We start from the raw sequence: 22412 nt of genomic DNA on the forward strand, positions 1-22412 counted from the left end.
TCATGTCCCGTATAACTTCGTTTCTAATCATATCTATATGGCATGAGATAGGCGGCTAAATTCCAGATACGAATTACTCGATTCGATGATAGTCACCTACAATAATCAATTTATCTACGTAATATTTTATCCAATAGCAAATCACTTGACTCTATGATAGTCACCTACATGATCAATCTGCTTATGCAACATTATAGGGAGATGTTTGAGTGTTTCCATGTGTCTTCTGAACAATTCCCAAGTAGCAAAGACAAGTGAATGAAGGTACTTTTTCCACGGTGAACCCATTCCAGCCGAAATGTTTCCCTTTGTCACTATAGACAAAACTTAGCTCTCGTTTGGTCATAGATTTTGAAAGTATATATTGAAAATTTGTTTTCAAATTTTTGTTTGGCCATAAAATTTTGACAGATTTTGAAAACAAATCTTCAAATCCCAAATTCTGGTTCAAACTTATTTTTGGCCAAGATCTATGTTTTGGCCTTATAAATTTTTTTAAAAACTACCCCAAATTTTTATATTTTATAAAAAAATAAAAAAAAAGCCCCATCTATTTATGACCAAACTAATTCTATCTACCATATTTCCACAATTAAAGGAGTCTCTTCTATAAAGTGAATGAGTTAAGCAGTGCCCAAACAGTAGAAGAAGAAAACTTAGGGAAAATTGCTCTGCCAACTGCAGAATGCCACTGCGAAGATAAAAAATGAATCTTTATATTGTAATTTGAATTGTAGTAGCTAGTAAATGCTTTATTAGCAGTTGTTATAAAATATCATGTTCTGCATAATTTGGGATTACCGAATATGTATGATTGGCATTCTTGATAGTTTTTAAACTTATGGGTATAAAAAATGTTTCATGTTTTGTAAAACACATTTCCAAAACTTGAAAACTTCACCCAAATCAAGATTTTCCAAACTTTTTTTTGGATTCTATGGCCAAATGCTAGCTTACTGCACCGTAAAATCTTAGTTTTCAAAATCTTTGATCACTCTCTTCAGCTGGGGACTGATAGGTTCTTGAAACAGAGCTTCAAAATATATATGTCCTGACCCCTAACAATTTATATAGAAAAGAGAAATAGAAATGAATTTCCACAAGACAATTACTTTCAGTCAATCACTCCATCAGACCAAACAACAACAAAATGCATATACAAACCAATGCCAACTTCACTCAACAAGGGGTCTTGATAACCAAGACCAACTGGACATTGCCTATAATTAGAGTAATAGTAGGCATTTAAATCACGATGTAGTTAATCATGAAGGGTAACAAATGGACAAAACAACGTTAAATCAAAAAAAGATGGAAGATAAAGGAACTATGATAACATTCTCCCAATGGAGTTCACAGCATTCAGAATTACAAAAACTAAAATAGAGAGATCAAAAGTACATTATATTTCTTTTTAAAATCTCCCTCTACCACCCCTAAAACCGCCTCCGCGACCGCCTCGAGGCGGACCTCTACCCCCACGAAAACCACCACCGCCTCCACGTCCACCCCGAAAACCCCCACCACCTCCACGTCCGCCACGAAAACCGCCTCTTCCTCCCCCTCGTCCACCGCCTCTAGAAGCTTGTTGAGATCCCCTGAAACAGAACACAAAATTGTTTAGCATTTGCTCAAACTTCAAAAAGCAAAGAAAACATCGAAGTGCAGACTTCATACACTTTAACAATAGGATTTCAATGAATGGTTTGTTATATTCTCATCTCACACACTTTTCGTTTATAAGTTATTCTTGAACATAAACCATTGCCATTGTTACTCAATATAAGTACAAGAATATCTAGATGAACGAAAGCGTGAAGTAGAGCAAATTAAACATACTTGGGCTGTGGAAGAAATCTGGCTAGAGGCAAAAGCTTAGCTGGGTCAATGTAGAACTTATCTCCAGCTGAATATGCAGTTGCTATTATTCCCTCCATCATCTTAATCGAAAAAAGCTGCACAAATCATACCCAAATATCATCATTATCAGCATTTAGAAACAACAAATTTTGAAACCAGTGGAAGTAAGAAGGTAACACCGGAAAAGGGATTACGTAAGGACACACCAATGGGACCAAAATTCTCCAACTTTTCTTATCTAGGTGCTGCCGCAAAATGGAGCATTAAACATGATTCTATGGCACATGTTAGACACACATTAAGGCCACCACTAAGCCGGCAAACTAGTTAAGGCTCGCTATTGAGCTAAAGAGTAAAAAATTCCCTTCTTTTTTGACAAGAGTGACATTTCCATGTTTCCTCTGGAAGAATTATTTTTTTAATAAAGAAAAAAGAAATGGAAGCAAATGTGAGACCTTTCTATGGAAGCAATCAATGGAAAACAATTGTAGAGATGAAGAAAGGACTCAAAATCAGTATATGCCCGCAACGGAACTAGAGCGCCATTGTTTATAAGCTCGCTCTGTTCTCTCAAAGGCAATTATTTGTTCCATATCAATTATATGACGCTATATTTTCAAATGTTTGGAAACGTTTACCATTTCCATGTTTCCTCTTGAAGCATTATTTTTTTACAAGGAAAAAAGAAATAGAAGCAAATGTGAGACCTCTCTAAGGAAGCAATCAATGGAAAACAATTGCACAGATGAAGAAAGGACTCAAAATCAGTACATGCCCGCAACAGAACTAGAGCGCCATTGTTTAATAAGCTCGCTCTGTTCTTCTCAAAGGCAATTATTTGTTCCATATCAATTATATGACACGTTATATTTTCGAATGTTTGGAAACGTTTACCGTTCCATTTCTATACAATTGCACAACTTTCAAAGATTTCAAATTCATTAAAGGTTCAATTTTTTATTCGAAATATTACTACAACAGAATAGTAAAGCTAACATCTTTACCGAAAAAAGAAGATATAAAAGCTAAACATAGCATCAGTAAATAGTAAGCAAAATAGCAATGGGAAACAAGATTACTTACAGATTCATTAATAGGACCAAATATTTCATCAACCTTTCCAATCTGGGTCTTGTTCTGAAGGTAAATAGGCGCGTTAAAGTAAGGGATTTTTTCATTTCTTAGCTTTGTCACTGCATCTCCTTCACATGCGTGCACAAAAGAAGACACCTCTGCAAAATATTACCAATCAAATATCACATCTTCACGCTACATTACACATAGCTTATAAACACACACACACACACACACACACACAAAAACAAAAACATACACAGCCAAACCTCTCTATAACAACATTTCAATACTGCCAATCAAAATTACATCTTTACCCCTACATTACACACATATAGCTTAAACACACACACACACACACACACACACACACACATATACATATACAAAGTCAGACCTCTCTATAACAACATTTCAATATTACCAATCAAAATCACATCTTTACACATACATTACACACATATAGCTTATAAACACACACATACATATACACATACACCATTGTTATAACAACATACCAATCAAAATCAAATCTTTACCCATACAGTATACATATATAGCTTACACATACAGAGACATATATACACACAGAGTCAGACCTCTCTATAATAGTCATTCTCTATAACATCCAACTTCTATTTAGAACCAATTTTCATATTATGTTATACAGTCAGACATCTCTATAACAGCCATCCTCTATAAAAGTATTTCACTACAGCAATCAAAAACTATCAAAACAATGCTGTTATATAGAGAGGTGTGACTCTATTATATATATTCTATGTAACAATTTTTCTTATAGCAGCTAAAAAATATATCCAAACAAACATATTTAACAGTATATATATACATATAGGAAGTGCTAAATGCCTCCACACACACACACACACACACACATATAATATACATACAGCCAAAACTGTCTATAACAACATTTCAACATAACAACCAACTTTGAAACAGATTTATGTAATATTCAAACAAACATATTTAACTGCACACACACACACACACACACACACACACACATATACATATATAGATATATAAAGGGCAAAATGTGTGTATTTGCTGACCTACGACTTCGGGAGGGGGGCCTTCATCACGAGGAGCAAAGCGACCACCACCACCACGTCCACCACCGCCGCCACGAAAACCACGGCCGCCGCCATCTCTGCCGCCTCTAAATCCACCACCACCACCACGTCCTCTTGGAGGTCTCATTTTGCTTCTCAATAATACTCTCTCAACTCTGAATGAAGACTGAGCGGCCTTGAAGAAAAATGGGTGTAGGGTTTTAAGGGTTTTACCAGTGAGCTATAAGTAGACAAAACTATTTGCTCTTCCGGTTTTGACCCTACTCATCGTACGCTATTTTCTTTCTCTAATTACTTTTTAAGTGACTATGAAGTTAGGGGTCGCTTGATTGGAAACAAGTTATTCCGGGATATTATACTGGGATTAGTTATTCCGAAATTAGTTATTAATTCTCATGGAATAAATTAATCCTGGGATTAGTTATACCGTGATTTTATCCCAACCAAACATGGGATAAAATTATCTCAAATATAATCTTGGGACTATTTATCCTTATCCCTCGTGCCAAACGAGCCCTTAGAGTTATATGGCACACAAGTGAAAATATGTTTTGTGTTATTTATATACTTTATCTGTCTCAATTTATGTGTCACTTTTAAATTGGATGAACTTTATCCAACACTTTAAGATGTTTTTTTTTCTACCAAATTGATGAGAAAAGTTGCAACTTATAATACTTTTCATGTAGTTTTCAAATATATAAATTTTAATCTTAAAATATTGAGTTAATCTAATCCAATTTAGCTTTAAAATTTAGTCAAATTGACTCTCGAAAAGCGAAAAGTGTGATATAAATTGGGGTAGAGGGAGGGAGTACATGTGATGATAGATTAATTATAATTTTATCATATTATTAATTAATACTCCATTTGTCTATTTTAATTTGTCCAGTATATTAAAAATAGATGTCCACTTTAACTCGCCTAGTTTGGAGAACCAAGAAATAATTTACTTTTTCATAACTATTTTACCCTTATTATTAATTATAGGGTTAGAAACTCCAAGGAATTGTTTGTGGTTGTATAATTTTTAAAGTATATTTGATTGATTTTAATTATTTAAATGATTAATAATTAGGGGTGATATAGTAAAATTGTCATTATTGCTCTTTAAGGGCCTAAGGATGTGCTAAGTCAAATATAGACAAGTAAAAGTGGACGGAATGAGTACAATCTTAATTTAATTGTATTTTGCTGACCGTTTACCTAGTTCACTTAATTGTTAGCTGGAAAAGGAACATGTGTTGAGAAATTTAGAGTTTAAACCTTCGATGCAACAAAAGTAGAATTAAAGTATAGAAAATGATTATCCAATTGATTTGTTAATTGTTAAAGGCTTCACTTTCTCTATTCTTTTTGTTGGTTTTTTGGTTTTAAATTATACACTTGATCGCGCAAAAGAATTTTACGTTATTGAGGTGATTTCACATAAGTCATTCATCATATTTTATTGTTCCCTAATTGCTATAAAAGAAATGTACATATCATTAGCTTGATAATGTAAAAATTCTTTATGCGATGAGTATATGTTACTTGTATTTAACTCTTTTTTTTATTTTCTTTCCATTTGTTTGCCTAGAAAGAGGAGGGTCCATGTTTTTACCTTCATATTTGGTACTAAGCTTTGGCTCTTAATAATAGATATGGACTCAGATGTATAATAGTCATATCCAAAAATGTGATTGAGAATGAAAACCAAAGGGATGGAGGGTTTTGTTATCAATTTGGGCCTGATTTGGGTTTCGATCAAGTTGGGCTTCTTACTCGCTTGAAAGAAATGGGCTTTACAGTTGAAGGTACTACTGGACCTGAAATGTAGACATTGCTTAATCTGAAAATCCTCATGGGAACCATTATACATCAGCCTCATCAATAGACTGGTCCAATTACACATTCAGCCAACTATGGCCCAAAAACAAAAATAATGATAGCCCAACTCTAGTACAGCCCAAATATTTTAACACGTTAAGCGATATGTAGTTTCATTTTAATTTTTATTTGATAAGGTTAAATTGTTTGGATTTTGATATAAAAACTTGCTCAAAGGGATGTCAATGGAACTACTTCATTAGATAAGTACACTGTGTAGATAAGTAAAAAAAAATATATTTACTACTATGTTGAATCACCTTGATGTTTCGTGTCTTTAGTTTTTGCTATTTTGATTCTCTTAATGAAATCTCCGCTCTGCCAGTAAATATAGGAATAATTTGCTAAATTGATCATAATATGTTGATTTGAACTAACTCTCTATTCAAGTCATTTGTCGAATTATTTGGTTTTCATCAACTCAAGGAATAGTTAGCAATCAAATCAATGTAGAAATAAAATGCTAATTTATCATGATATGTTGATTTAAATTAACTCTCTATTCAAGTCAAATTCAAACTTTGGTTTTCTTTGTCGTCTATTTAAAAAAGATATTAGAGGGCCTAACCTTTCTTAGAAAAAACACCTCATTCATCAAATCTTAACAATTGCATTACATATGCTAATTAATTCTCTAAAATGTTCCTCTGCCTAATTAAGTTGGCTCCTTAGCTTGTACTAATTGCAATATTTGATGCATGCCTAGACAAGTAAACAAAACATCAATCTTTCACAAGATAAGGATGAGTGCATTTGAGAAAATGCTATGAATTGAATCTTTGACAAATTTCTATAAATATAATGCGATTAACGGCGAACCAAAACTTCTAATAAGGGAAACAATAATTAAATTTTATAAAGTTATTGTTCTTATTACTTAAAAATCATATGGTAGCTCGCTACTTTCTTTAAGTCTCGCCTAACCTCTCTCGTCATTCTTGAGGAAATTAACGTCTCACAGCTATTCGGTTGCTTCACTAGGAGATAGAATATATGCTAGATACAACCAGCATCCCAATTGTCTATTACCTGTTGGAAATCTCACAGAAAATACTTGATCACAAACACTTGTCTGTAATTCTTAAAACATGGAGGCATGCCAATGCACCAAGATCGTCTTTGAGGATATTTCACCTGTGAATGAGGTGTATCCTCGAGGATTCAACAAGCTCTTCTAGTATAAAATTAGGAGCCAAAATCTAAAAAAAAAATTGATATAAAGAAAATTCAGTATAAGAAGAGAGAGTATTTGCTCTATAATATTGATACTCCACACGAAAGAGAGGACATGAAAATATATATAGTAGAAGGTCAAAGACTCATCTTTGATAGCCAAAGAAGAGTTCAAAACCAAAATAAATGTTTCTTTAATGATTGTCATTCGAGGGTCTTTTAAAAGAATGAAGAGGAGTAAGAATTAGCTAATAAACAATTTGATATGTGATACTGCTAATGGTTCCAACGGTTATTTGCTTTGAACGACAATAAAGAGGATTAAAAGGCTAACCAAGAAATAAGATTTCCTTTTGAGATATATATCACATTTATTTTATTTTGGGCAATTCGCAGGGATGTCCTAATTTTGGGTGGTCTTTAATTTTTGTCTATTAAATTGGTGGTCTTTAATTTTTGCTTTTCGTTAGAAATTCTTGGTTTTTTGGGTTGAACCGCTCAAACCGAAAATGTAAAAAAATTCTCACAAGAGAGTTTGGATTATGTTAGTAGCATTTTCAAAACTCTGTCCTATCTCAGGTAATTTTACTACCTTCGTGGGGCGAGTTTGAACTCTGGCTTAGAGAGTTTTGCGCGCCGGGCATAAGGCAAAAAGTGAGGTAGAATTTTGCATTCGCACCGCCGGTAAAAGCTCTGTCTGGAATAGTTTTGCATTCAAAATTCCTGGCGAGTAAGTTTTGCGTTCCTCAAGGGACCAAACATCTTTTTTTTTTTTTTTTTTACTGAGTTGGAATTCGAACCCAGAACCTTGGGGTATAGGCGAAAGGCAAAAATTAAAGACTACTAATATGAGGGAACAAAAATTGACGACCTGTACTTTTGAAGGGCAATCCGTCCAAAAAAATGTTTTATTTTTCAACATTACCCAGTTCATGGGCTGGAACCCTATAACAAACTGAAAATCCACTTATGTGGTTGATGAATGCGTGATCCAATTGTAGCTGTGCTGAATGAACGACTGATTTGGAGCAAATTAGTTAGGAGTATTTGATATTGGCCGAATAAAAATCATTATTTTCTCTAATGTAAGTTATTGTTACTAACTGGATCAAACAATAAAATAATCAAACAGTAATTTCGATGATTGATCGAATACGACAATTTCAATCAATGTCCCTTCTTTTAAGAGTTCTCTGAGAGACCTGATTTTTTGTTTTTTGTTTTTGCATGGGTAGAGTAAAAATTTAAAAGAGAAAATTTCCCTTAGCTGTCCAACATAAAATATCAATATCTGGTACTTCCTTGCCAAATTGATGAACATGAGTACATGACCCTCTTCCTCGAATCCTCCAAATTTTAATTATTTTAATTTTTTCAATCTCATGATTTTCATGGAGTTTGATGGACATTAAACTAAAAAAAATAATGGAACCCTAGATTTGTTGAATACGTTTGATGAAAACCAACTCAGCAAAGTCAGAATAGTCCTATCCCCAACAGACATAGAGAAATAAGATGGAAAGAGGACAACACATATAACTTCAGTACGTACTGGAATATAGATAAAATTCATTATTGGATAGTTGTAATATGTTATAAACTTCTGTACCTACTGAAATGTTGATTTTTTTACACCATATATGTCCAATATACACAACTAGCTACGAATAGTGAGAAATTCATATTAAGAAGTTTTAGCGCTGGAGAAACTATTTTTACTTGTTATTTTTGTGCAATATTGAATATAGACGAACCAAAGTGGATCAATATGAATAATAGTGATAAAGTCAGGAATTTCGCTAAGGTGTTACAACTTATAAGGGTTAATATGTACAAATAGTAATTATACACTATATTATATATTGGATACTAATTTTCTAGTAAAAGATGTTCAACTACATTCCGCTGGTTGTAACTCCATCCATATGCTAATCGACAATAAGAATTCATATACACCGAATTTTGACTTATTTGGAATTGAGGCGTGTCAAATTTCCAACGGTGAATTTTTTCTCTTAATATAATGTTAGGCAATCCACAAGTAATAAATTAGCTTTTATATTGGCCCAATTTTTTATTTTTTTTTTAATAATTATAGTATTGGAACCAGATCTATCACAGTTCTTGGTTTATCCGATGTTAGCGTCATATTATGTTATCCACACTTCAGTGAGTGTCAAATTTCCAACATTGGTGGTGTATGGAAAATTTATTGATATTTTTCATATGATCTTGGACAATTCTTATATCATGAGCTAGTTTTTTGGTTGAGTTAGGTCCAATGTTCATTTTCTGATCAAGGCGTAATTAGGTAAAAACTTTCTCGCATCCGATATTTACAGCACACCAATAAATGCATTATATGTGTTTGCAACATAAACTTTTAACATGAATCATAATTAATTAACATGTGTTACGTTCTCATCTCATTAAATTACTTAACTCTATTAATTTTACATGTTGGTATAAACACCGGTGCGAATAAGTATTTATCGTGTAATTATTAGTGCAATGCACGACAGCAAACCAAAGCTTACCCAATCTGTGTTCAAAATTCTGTTGATACAGTGTCTATTAACTGTCGGTTCATATTGTTGACATGAAAATAGTCTGCCCATACTTCTTTGCAGTAATGTTTTTGACAACTACCCAAATGTACAATTTTTGCTATGACACCACGTTTTTTTCACAAGAACAATATCTTGATAATTCGTGCATGAACAGTTGTACGTTTTCCAAGAAATGCATTAAAGATTTTATTTTTTTTAAATAAAAAAAATACAATCATAAGATATGGAAGCATCAAAAGAATATGCCTTCGTGCGTGCATGATATATAACAATATAACATGAGATATTGGGATTTAATTTGTCAGGAACTCAAGATTATGTAATCTCAAAGATTTAGGATGTCTCTTGTTGCGACTCTCTTTTCTATTTAATTAAAAGTAAACATAGCAGTTTTAAGTAATTCTATTCCATAGTTTCTTTAATGGTATACACAAGATTTTTCATAAGTTATATCAGCATCTAAAAAGATAGTGGAGAGCACCTTAATATACTAGCGCGTGCTTGCAGTAATTTTAAGTCCTATTACATCTAAGACCAACTTCAATTCACCAAATTAAGATTTTCTACACTAACTTCTCTTCCATCCTGAGGCGAATCCACAAATCAAATTTTATCCATTTCTTATGTGTTTGTTGATGATGCTAGAGCGGATTTCACTTCAACGAGTACTGGTCTGGCAGAAAATTATTGTAATAACAAGCGCTGGCATTTTTTATATTTGCGATTTGATATTTTATACATTTTGCGTATTATTTATATATATTTACTAAAAAAAATTGGAAGAGTGTCTCGTAACACCGCATGAAGCAAGGTATACATGCCCCCCTGCATTTCTCAATTTAATCAATTTGTTCTTTGTTTGAACGAAGAGATTGATTTCTGAAATAATGGCAGTCTTTTGCATTAATGGTGTATCTTAATGGCCAATCAAATTTCAACAAAGTTATCTAATGCTTATGTTGACTGAAGATAGCAATATTCAGTAAAATAATTGAGACATGCCCAAGCTGACAGGAACTGTCTTTATAAAAATAAAGAAATCTTGATAGTCTTTTCACAAAGATTTTTTTTTAGTGACAGAAATTTACTTAGTGGTTAAGTACTATTATAAATATTCGATCTTGATGTGTTACTAACTATTTATTCCTGCTTGTTTTATAGTGTTTGACTAGTAAAAATAATAAGAAAACGAAAGACTTCTAACTGGTAATGATGTCAATGTGACTGCCCGTGATTTTAATGATAAAAATCATATGAAAAATACTACTGATTGTTAATTAACTGTCAATTTTTGGACTTACAAAAGATCAGGATAAACAAAAAATAATAGTCAAACAAAGCGAGAGAATTGTCAAGTCATTTTCATTTGATTGAGCCAAATATGATACAACTCATTTTTGGCGTATCTACATTTGCAAATAATTGACACTCCTTCCATTTCGCTATATGTTACCCGATCGATTCGAAGTACCAGAGTTAAACAACATAATTTTTATGTTGTAATCGGACATAAAATTTTCAATTTTTTTTGAAACAAAATTTACATAAAAATACAATAACTCACAACAATTAGTAACAATGAGAGTATTTAGAAAGTATTTGAATAAATTGAGGTCAAAGAAAAACTCCTTTAGCTCTCCCTAATAGTAACGAGGTCACATAAAGTGGACCAAAACAGAGGCGGATCCAGGATTTGAAGGTTCGGGGTGCTACACCGTTCAAATAGGGTAAACGGGTCGGTTTCTTCAAAATTGAGTTACGGTTGGGGTCATTTATCTATTTCGATTAATATAGACAAATCGAACGAATATGCGGATATCGGTTGACGATGCCTAAGCAACCCTTTTTTTTTTTTTTTTTGTAGGAGTAAGAGGCCTTATCCTCTAAAACTTTGAGAAAGATAAAGATTTTGTACGTTAAAAATCTGAACCTCCATAAACCATCTAATACCGTTATCTCAATAGATTCATACTCTATTTTCATGGTGTATTCTTGCAGATATATAGTGTAGAAAGAGTCAAAATTGTAGCTTCAACCCATTCATCTTCCATAAGCGCGAACGTTGCGGAAAGATCAAAGTAACCTTTAAATTTGAAAACTCTTAACATAATAATATTCATCATTTTAAAACTTGAATTTGTTTTAAAATTTTGAAATTTACGATTTACATATATTTTTTTTTAATATTTATGTGACATTTTAAAATTTAGTACTCATTGATATAGGATACGCACTCAATGCACGCATAAAGAGATTAATACTTAAAGAAAGAGGAAGTAAAAAGAGCCAAGAATTAATTAAAGCATAAAAGAGTTAATTTGGATTAACAAAGAATAGCAAGTTAAAAGAATTAAAGATACAAAAACTTAAAAAGTATAGAGCCAAGCGTGCACAAGGAAAAAAAAACACGTAAGAAATTGAGTGATCGACGCAGTTCGATTTTCGCCGCAAGAGTGGCAGTGTTATGCCTTTCCAGCAAGACTTTTCACTCTTTTTTTGTTCTTGGGGGTGGCAAGACTTATATATATTTTATTTCTTATACATATCCGCATATATATACCACAAGTTTCAGATGAAATGGTCCGGGGACGCAAGATCCCCATACATCCACATAAATCCGCCTCTGGACCAGAAGGAGTAAAATATTATATGCACTAGAAAATCGCCAATTTTCGTCAATCATCCGATCGAAATTGGCTCATCGGTAACGGAATTTGGAAGAAAAATCTTATTTGTCTCAAAACGTTACTGACGAGGCCAATGGATCCGTCGTTAATTAGCATTTTTTGATAGTACTATAAAGTGGTTGAATAAAATAATATGTTTATTTATAAATGAATTAATACGAGTTTATAGACAAGACTTTTTTTAAGGAAGCTAACAAGAAGATGAGATTAGTTGCACGTTAAGAAAGTACTTTTTATTAGTCACTTTAATTGTGGACACAATTAGAACACCAATTTTGAAATGCTTCATTGTCATGATTGCATTCTTGAAGAATATTAATTTGCTTTTTCTTTCTTGCTACTCTTTCATTTTAATTTCTTTTGCACCACTAAAAGATCATGTCTTTTAAGTCCTTGGTATCCCCTTGGAGTCAAAGGGATAAGATGAGGAGGAATGTTATACATATTTTATTTTATATCCCAATGTGTTAAGCCTTGTTGTTTTAGGCCTAATTATCGTTTTAAACAAGATTATGTCCTTCATTATGAGTTTGTACCCATACTTCTAAAGTTACTCAATTAGTTACGACACCTGACACATTATTCTAAGGATGTCCTAAAGTTCATCCACCGAATTGTAGTACTGAATCATCCCCATTTCAAATAATTTAGGATTAAGATGTAATTATTATTGTCATTTTCATTTTTCTTTTACTTTGCAAGCTCAAGGAGAAGAAAAATATTATTTTCTTTATATGTTGCTTAAATGTGATGGGATGGACGATATCCATTCGTCCTTAGTAGTTGGTCTTGATTTCGCGCCATGAATTTTTGGTAGAAAGCGCCACGTTGCAAATATGAATTAATCCGTTGTGTCAGTAGAGTTTGGATATCATATATGACTAAATAAAAAAAGTTGTCACCAATATTTTGTGTTAAAATTTTCAGACCCAATATCCTGGATTAAGAATTAGAATGAAGCTAAAAAATTAACATATGATATTAATTAAGAATAGTCAACAAATTGCAAGAGAAGTTGAGGTCACTATTCAATTCCCATCTAATCAACAATTTATGGTAGGACTTCTAAAATATGACTTTAGGAGAAAAGTGCATGCAAAATGCATAGTAGTTAATGATGATTTAATAGCTTCTAAGCTTTGTCAAACTTGAATTGCGGCTTTTGCTTCATCTTTCAAGTTTCATCTCCTTTTTAAAATTAATCTCCTAAATATTTCTTTTTAAAAAAAAAATCAACCTCCACCTTCTTATAATTTATAACTAAGCATTCGTATTCTAGCGATTTTTTTTTTCAATCTTAATCCTTAGGTGTCAATTTATCCAAATACAAAAAAGGAAGACAAAAGGACCTTCAATTTATTCTTTAAAAATAAATATTGTGTTTGTAGGTTGCCTTTACCGTACTATATTTAAGAAAAATAATTAAAGAAATGAAGATACATTAGTTTTTTAAAGTGCGATGTACCAAACAGGATAATATGATGGTCAGTGCGGATGTATATTTTGACACAGGTGATGACACACATTTATTATTGTGATTTACGACTCAATTTTTTTATTAATTAAAATAAGTATTTTCGGTCCTACATATAAGAAATATATTATGCTAGTAAATTTATCCGCGCTTCGTGCGGTGATGAATGAACTCCTTGAATTTAAAATTATATCACAGTTAAAGATGAAATGACAATGCAACTTGAACATATCATGTGATAATTAAATTGTGAAACGACTAATAACTAATATATTCGACTTTACCAATTGTTAAGGGACCAAAAGCATTACCTTTCTTAATTTTGTATCTCACATCATGATTGAGAACGATTTCTTCCATCATGGCATAAGTACGCAACTACTATTATAATTTATATCGTCCCAAAACTTTGCTAATTATCTTTTTCAGATTGGCTAGATTCTAGGAGTGAAGTGATTGAAAGGTTAATTTACATTGAATCTTACTCGAGTTTCCCCATAAAAATATATTTAATTTCTTTCTTATACTTCAGATATTTCGAGTTAACCTGGTGATTATATATATATATATATGGTTTGTGTACATAACAGATTTGTAATTTTGTATTTGTGTCGGCTATGAAAATGAAGAAATGGTATACCATACTCATGTCCGGCGGGTGGTGGACCTCATCCACCACTAATCAGTAATCACAAATCACGCCAACAATCAACACCCCACCCGCACCCCCATTTCTTTATGTATGTATATGTTGTATATATACTGTATACATCCTTAGACTCTGTATTTGACTTGTATATATATTCACCACACGTGTAACCAGGAGCGGATTTAGCATATATTATGGGGGTTCGTGAACCCCCATGTATTTGTGCGAATCCTATATTTGTATTGAAATTTAATAAATATATAAGAAATACGATTTGGGAATCCATTAATAAAGTGCAAAGAAGGAACTCTTAAAGCTTTGTTTCTTTTGATCAAGGGTTCGAATCCTTGGTCACCTGTAGGTTTTTGTTTTGTCTCTTTATATTTTTAATTTGAAATGAGTTGGAACCCACAAGCATTAAATCCTAGATCCGCCTCTGCGTGTAACAACATTTATGTTCTATTGTAGGAAAGTCCCATGTCGTCATCCAGGGGCGGAGCCAGAGCAGGGCATATTTATGTACAAATTTTAGGACACGTGAACCTACGGTCTATCCGCAAAACTAGATATTTTATGTAAATATTTTTTAGAGTTGACTGATGGCACTCATGCTATAAAAAGGCTTAGCGGTACACTTGGTTAAAAGCTTAGTTATTTACCAAGAGGAATAAGGATTGATTCCCACTAAATACATTTTTTTTGTCCTTTATTTAGTAGTTCACTTATGTTCTAGAAATCCTAGATTTGCTTCTGAGCTAGAGGTGCAATGGGAGTCAATAAAACAGCCGTCGTTAAAATTATACTATGTACGTAGATAGGGAAAACATGATTCTTTTTTTTTTTTTTTTTTTTTTGCATATATATAAGTTATTGAATCCCCTTAACATAAGAACTTTTTTTTTTAATTTCCTCACTTGAATTCCTAACTCCGCCACTGTTGCCACCCACTCTCATAAAACAAATTACTGGATTTTTTTTTTGACTCGGTATTCAATGTATGTTGGAGCTCCAATTGATCTAAATTGACGTTGTAAGACTCATTTAAGGGGGGAAACACTCCATGTCGAAATTTTTTCATATCATGGCTCGAACTCAAAATCACTAATTAAGCTAGAGCGAAGGATTTTATCCATCCGAACCCAGGATAACTCTTGGTAGTTAAATCATTAGATTATTATTTAGGTAGTTTCATGTTCACTAAATACGTAACAATTGTGTCCATACAGCAAGAATTAAAAATTGGAGGAGAAAAAAAAAAAAGGGTTAACAGCACTAATAAAGCAAGACTGCAAGAAGAAGATTATTCCCTTCTATCCATTAGTAATACACATCATCAGACAAAGGTGACTATTTTAGTATGATTAAAATCAAAACCGTTTTGGCCAAAAAATAAAAAAAAAATAAGATGATTAATCATCAATTTAACTAACAAACACTCATCATTAAAGTGGCAAAGACATGATTAACGAACCAATTTGTTGAGTAAAAGGGGGGTGTTAGATGTGGGCTAAATTTTTTTTTTTTTTTTTGCTTTAGTCCAGTTTTATTGTCGGAAATTTGGCATGCTGACCTTTGAATAATGGAGAGTTTGGAATTTTTTAATTTGAAAAAAAAATTAAAAAGCACCAATAAAATATTACTCTCTCTGTTCCATTTTAATATGTGATATTATTTTATATTTAGTATGTTCACATAAAAAAATACATATGAACTAACTACGAAATTCATCGCTAATATGTCGAGTAACCCGTAGCCAACATGACATTGTGGTAATCTGTAGGTAATCCGTCGTTAATTATGATAAGTAATGAACTTTATTGCTTAGCAACAGAAGTTGTCCATCACTAATTCTAGTCTTTTTCTTGTAGCTTGTTATGCAAAGACGGATACCCTCATATCTTTAAAAATAATTTAAATTTGCACTTTTTATTGTTTCTTAATGACATACTATTTTCTTATCACATAAATGTCATGACAAGTTTAACGAAAAGTGATCGTCGTTCAAGTTGCAGTATTCTAATTCGAATTATGTAGCTTCACCATTACTTATCAAATTAATTTTCCCTATCTCTATTAATTTTTTTTAAAAAATTAAAAAGTAGAGAAGAAATTCGAATGGTTGTGGTCCGACAGCAGTGTGTGGGTGACACATTTATTTATATACGATTTTGGCCATTTTTGTTCTCTCCTTTAGTCAGTCCAATCAATTGATTCGTGTATCGACTTTTTGTTTTAATTAATTTTTAAAAGGTGAATAAATAGTGTAGTGATATTAAAATGTCTTACTATAGTAGGTCTCTTAGCTCATCTGTGCCTAATTTGGCGGTGTCCCCATTTGGGACAACATAAAATATCATCTTTGATTTGCTCTCTATTTTTTATTATTATTTGTAAATGTCGATTTTGGATTTTTATGCTTTTAGTTGATTTCAATTGTGTGTAATGTATATATCGTCGGTGATCTGTAAACGAAGTCACGAGGAAATTAGCATTGAAGCTACTATATTGCTATTTCAGTAGATATATAAAGTAAAAATGTCACGCTCTTAAACAAATTCGGGTAAAATTTTCGGGACTATTTTTTAAGACTAACAAAATTGTTCTACGATGAGTCGTCATAAATTTATTAGTTTTTGGTTAGTTTTATATATTTTGGTTGTAAACCGATCACAACACTTTTCTCTTATTAAAATTTGGGCATGAGACCGGCAAGGTGAGAAATCTTTAAAAAAAAGTGAAGTCTATAGAGATGCACACATCAAGGATATTAAAATGATAGGTCGCTTGTATGATTTTGTTATATCGTACGTCAACCTCCAGATGTGTTGACTCATAAGTTTAAAATTACTGGATGAAAGCGTTAAAAAGGACGACTTAAACCTAAAATCACATAGAATTAAACTTTCTCGAAATGCCTCCAATCTCTTTACATATATGCAAATTTAGCATAAAGGCAAAAAAAGTCATAATTCTCCTAAACTGCACATTTTTCTCTGCCATTTACTTATAACCGAGGGTTGTACCTATCGGCATCTAAACCAGTCTAAAATTGATCCTATTGGGTACCTTTTGCCTATGTGGCGCAGCAATTGATTCCACTTTTTCTTGGGCGCGTGGATAGCCCTTTTATCCATAAATTTTTTTTTTTGGTTAAAATTTTACCTCTTTTAAATTAATAAAAAATTAACCCACCTGCCCAACCCCCACGCCCGCCCATCTGACCCCACCCCACCCCACCCCTCTTTCCCGTCTGTCACAACCCCTCCCCTTTCTCCACTATTACGTTCTGTTCAATTCTTCTTCTTCTTCCTTTTTTTTTCTCTTCTTCTTCTTCATTGTGTTCAGTTCTCTTCATCTTCTTCTTCCTTTTTTTTTTTTTCTCTTCTTCCTCTTCATTATAACAATTCATTTCTTTTAATTATTTATATAAAATTAATTTGTGAATTGGATGTTATTTCTTACCACCATTTTTTTTTATCCTTTTTAGATCTGAAAAGTAACATTACCATCTTGTTCACCGGAAAAAATGGAGATTCACCATTACTATAACTTTTTTTTTTTCATCTCACCTTTCATTAAAGGTTGGTGGGTCTTATAAAGACATTGATAAACCTAAATAAGAGAAGAAAAAGGAAATAAATTATTGGTGGGGTAGGGGGCAGGGGCGGACCCATGTAGAAATTTTGGGTGCTCAAAGACCATTAAACTCAATCGCGAGTGTATAATCAGTATAGAAAACATAAAGGAAACAGATATAAATAGTTAATAGAGCACCCCCGAACTCAAAATCTTGGGATAGAGCACCCCCGAACTCAAAATTCTGGGTCCGCCACTGGTAGGGGGACGGCGGTTGGGGTGGTGTGCGGCGGCGATGGTGGGAGAGAGCGGGCAAGTTGCGGTTGGGGTGGGGGGGGGGCGGGTGGGGCGAGGCTGGGGGGCGCGGGCGGGATGAAAATTAGGGGGTGATTGTATAATTTATTTTTTAATTATTATGATGGACCCCACCGCCACGTGTCGTTTTTCATTCGTTTAAAGCTCGCCACGCGCGAGATGGACAGTAATACACTTTCCTAATTTTACCGATTATGTGAGTACCAATAGGATCTAATTTGGACTGTCTAGGACTAACAGTGACAACCCTTACAGATCTCGGTATAAAAACGCAAGAAAGCTTGCGACTATCTATGACTTCACTAAAGATAAAATAATATGATACTATAGAAGAAAAGGGTATATACATATAGCCTATAGGCGACAAAACAAATGTTAGTAGAAAATATCGAGAGCTGCTAATACTTTTTATTTTTGTTTTGTATAATATTAGTCTGAGATGAATTTTGATGGAGTGACAAACAGTAAGTCAAGATTACTTCATACATAGGGGACTGAATTGCTAATAAACCATCCCATCAATATATATAGAAACTATCCCATCATCATCGATCTTTATACTATAGTAGTAATAGAAGTGCTACCTTAATTTGCAATTGGAAACGAAACTCAGAACAAAATTCTATATATCATCCTCCTTGATCTTTCTCTAAGGCAATAGGAAAGGAAGAAAAATATCTACTGCTAGAAGTACAAATGTAGTATATCTATAGATCAAAGATGACAAACAAATATTTATTTGGGGCTCACAAATCACAGTCAATGCAATCAAGAAGATAAAAGGTCACATTTTCCAGCTTGCTAATTAGTTATATTTGGTCGGTCGTCTGAGCAGTACTTTAGTTATGACCAGGGGAGGTCCCCATGCACGTACAATTTACTCCTTTCATTTCATAAGTGACTTTTTAAGCTTTTTATTTTATTTCAAAATAAGTGATACTTTAAGATTTTAAGAAGAAATTTGATCTTCTTCTTTCAAAATGACCCTTATTTACATAATCAAGAATCATTAAGTTTTTTTTTTTTAGGCATATAATTAGGGTAAGTTAGTAAAAACACTCCTAATTTTCTATGAGTGACTGAGTAAAAATACTTCTAATTTTCTAAGAGTCAAAGATTTCTTAAGCGGGTGTCATGCAAGTTCTAAAAAAGTCACGTATTATGCAATGGAGATGGAGGGAGTAGTTTACTATCTACTTGACCATCAAAGTTTAATGCATGTTTTTTTTTTTTTTACCAAACATCATATAAATAAAATATGAGAAAAGGAAATACTCTTTCCTTTCATCCGTCTCAAAATAACTAACATTATTTTTCGATACGATATCAAGTTAATATAGAAATTAATTTCCGTGGAGGTACAAATATCAGTGGTTTCTTTCCACCTACCATCTGTCAAAATCTTGGTGGAAAAAGTTATTCGATACTTGAGTTAGTGGGTGGTAGCAAATATCTCATGAAACTAGTTAAAGTGCGTGTAAATTGTAGGATGAAAGAAACTCACTACTATATGAACGATAGAGCTCTACCTTAAAAGAGCGTGATGAAATGGTAAATGGTGGATGTACGTATTCCTCCATCCGTAACCAAGTTCTATCTTGTTTTCGAGTCTTGAATGTAGATCGTTTTTATAGGGAGCGTTTAAACCTCTCACAACAAGCATTCTACATCACGAAATCAAATTAGTCGGCTTTGGGTGTCCCGGACATCGAATGATTAAAACAATTATTTATAAAAACTCCACATCAATACGATCCATCTCTTTCCAAACCAATCGAAATCAACAAAACGAGAAACCTTTAAATATAAAAACAAATTCTACAAATTCCATACGGAATGTCAAAATCAATTTTCTTTTCCTTTGAAATAGAAGTTGCTAGTGAAATAATCCCGAAGTACAATATCTGGTGGTTATAATTAATTGCAGGGGTCCTAGGGCATTTATATTCGTGGAGATGTACATTATTGTTGGGAAAATATCAAATACATTTAATGAAATAAGCTCGAATCTTGACTGATTTTACTTTACCTTAGCTAGCTGTACAACTACAGAATAAAAATAAAAAATAAAAATAAAGGTACGTATAGTACTACCAATCGACAGAATATATGTGTAGAGCAGTAATAGGGTTATAGGGATATATATATATAGATTCACCTGTCGGTACATGAACCGTACAACTAAGATCCAGACAATTTTTTATTTTAAAAAGAAGGACATAGTAAGTCTAAGTCCTAGTAAAAGATTCACTAGATAAAACTAAAAAAAAAAAAAAAAGAGAGTGACGAAGACCAAGTACTAAAAACGTTAAGTCGCCTTCAAAAGTTACAGAGGATTGATAAGTATTCCACTATTCAGAGACGAATATCCAAGATGTGAAGTGTGTGAATTTTTAGAGTTCGGAATTTTTTTAACCCAAAAAATAACGTTTGGAATCAAACTAACTCATTAAAAAAAAGAACTAAATTAGAACGCGCGCGACGTAACTCAGTGCGTGAAAGGCGTAAATAAAACCCAATTAAGCCTCCCGTTTCCAGCATACTCTTCTCTTTTCATTTCCTCTATTTTCACCCTTTCAACATACTTTTGAACTCCCAAAAACATGTCTCAAAGTTCCGAAACTTCAAAGTTTGCTATACAACCCGATATTTGTGGATGCGGTTATTACTGTAAACTAAAAACATCAAGGACCCAAGATAATCCGGATCGCTGTTTTTGGCGTTGTAAAGTGCCCGAAGTAAGTGTTTTTACATTTTTTAGTGTTTTTTTTTTTCACGCTGTCCACATATTTTACTTTAAAAAACTGATTTTCTTGTAATGTTTATAGGATATAGGCGGTTGCAAACACTTTTGGTGGGAAGATAGCATTCACGTGGATAAACGGTGGCGGTGAAATTTAAAAATTCATTTTTTGATAGAGATACCGCGACTTCACGTATCTCTAGAGATACCGCCAAGTTGGACTATCAATTTAAGCTTGTGGAAGCTGAAGAAAAAATTAAACTTTTGGAGGTCTTGCTCACTGGTTCCCAAAAAAAAAAAATTTTGCTCAAGGCTAACCTTAGAAACGCTCAACACGAGAAAATAGCTTTGAAAGAAAAACTTAAATTGTGAAAGATTATTTGTGCTAGCTTGTTGTTGTTTATTATTTAAATGTATTTTGTCTATTAAGTTTAATATTTATATGAATTATGTTTTTTACTAGTTGTACCTTTTCTCCTATAATGTAATCCGCACCCTTTATGTAATAATTTATTTGTGTTTCTTTGTTAAATTGTCAATTGTTGAACTTTTTATGTACTATAACTCTAAGGTGCTTATATAAATTAATAATAGACTTTAACAATAGAAGCAAATTAAAAACATGCCAAACTAATTCATCATAAAATAAAAATACAAATTAACAGCCTTAGTCCGAAACTTAAATGACCCATAATCTCAGACAGTGAGCCTAAATAGACCCTAATCGTCATCAGAATAGAAGTCTTCAATATCGTCCCCAGAATGATATTGGCGGTCTCTTAACACACATTTTTTTCCAGGAGATGTTAGTTCTCTGCCGGTTGAAGATGCTTGTTCTTCCACCAACTTTAGCATGTAAAATCTACAACGTCTTGCCAGCATTCGTTTGTTTTCTTTTCTAATCCTTTGTACGGCTAACTCACAAGTTTCTGGACCTACTCGAGGCATGGTTATTGAGTACCTTGTTGGGATTGGAGCGTTGAGATTTTTCAAGTCACGAACAAGACGTTCTGATTCGGCAAGCCGATGTGACCATTCTCGACGTAACCCGCAATAATATTCTTACGGATCTGAATATTTCATATTGCAGAAATCATCATTACGCTTTATAAGAAGGTGAGGATTCAATTCATCTAGTTTGAAATCACTTGAAAAACTGCTATGATTTGAACTCCCATCATCACTGCTATTTGGTTCTTTTGGAATGAGTAAAGACCAAGCTGTGTTTCTACTACTCGACATTAAATACGTTGTAGTCTAATAACAAAAGAAAGGGCTACTTATATAGTTGCAAACCCCAAGGGAGGGGGGGGGGGGGGGAGGTC

The 22412-nt window shown here is 33.0% G+C and overlaps 1 protein-coding gene across 1 annotated transcript; it reads right to left on the reverse strand.

Moving 5' to 3' along the window:
• Positions 1-1094: 1094 nt before the first annotated feature.
• Positions 1095-4259, reverse strand: LOC132041654 (putative H/ACA ribonucleoprotein complex subunit 1-like protein 1). The gene is made up of 4 exons (XM_059432361.1): positions 4011-4259; positions 2944-3092; positions 1840-1955; positions 1095-1598 (listed from the first exon to the last, which is right to left on the reverse strand). Exons 1-4 carry the CDS (start codon positions 4156-4158, stop codon positions 1415-1417), a joined length of 597 nt encoding a protein of 198 aa, XP_059288344.1. The 5' UTR covers positions 4159-4259; the 3' UTR covers positions 1095-1414.
• Between the last annotated feature and the right edge of the window lie 18153 nt (positions 4260-22412).

This window comes from Lycium ferocissimum, unplaced genomic scaffold (genome assembly GCF_029784015.1).
Source record: "Lycium ferocissimum isolate CSIRO_LF1 unplaced genomic scaffold, AGI_CSIRO_Lferr_CH_V1 ctg11, whole genome shotgun sequence".
In the NCBI taxonomy this organism is placed as follows: Eukaryota; Viridiplantae; Streptophyta; class Magnoliopsida; order Solanales; family Solanaceae; genus Lycium; species Lycium ferocissimum.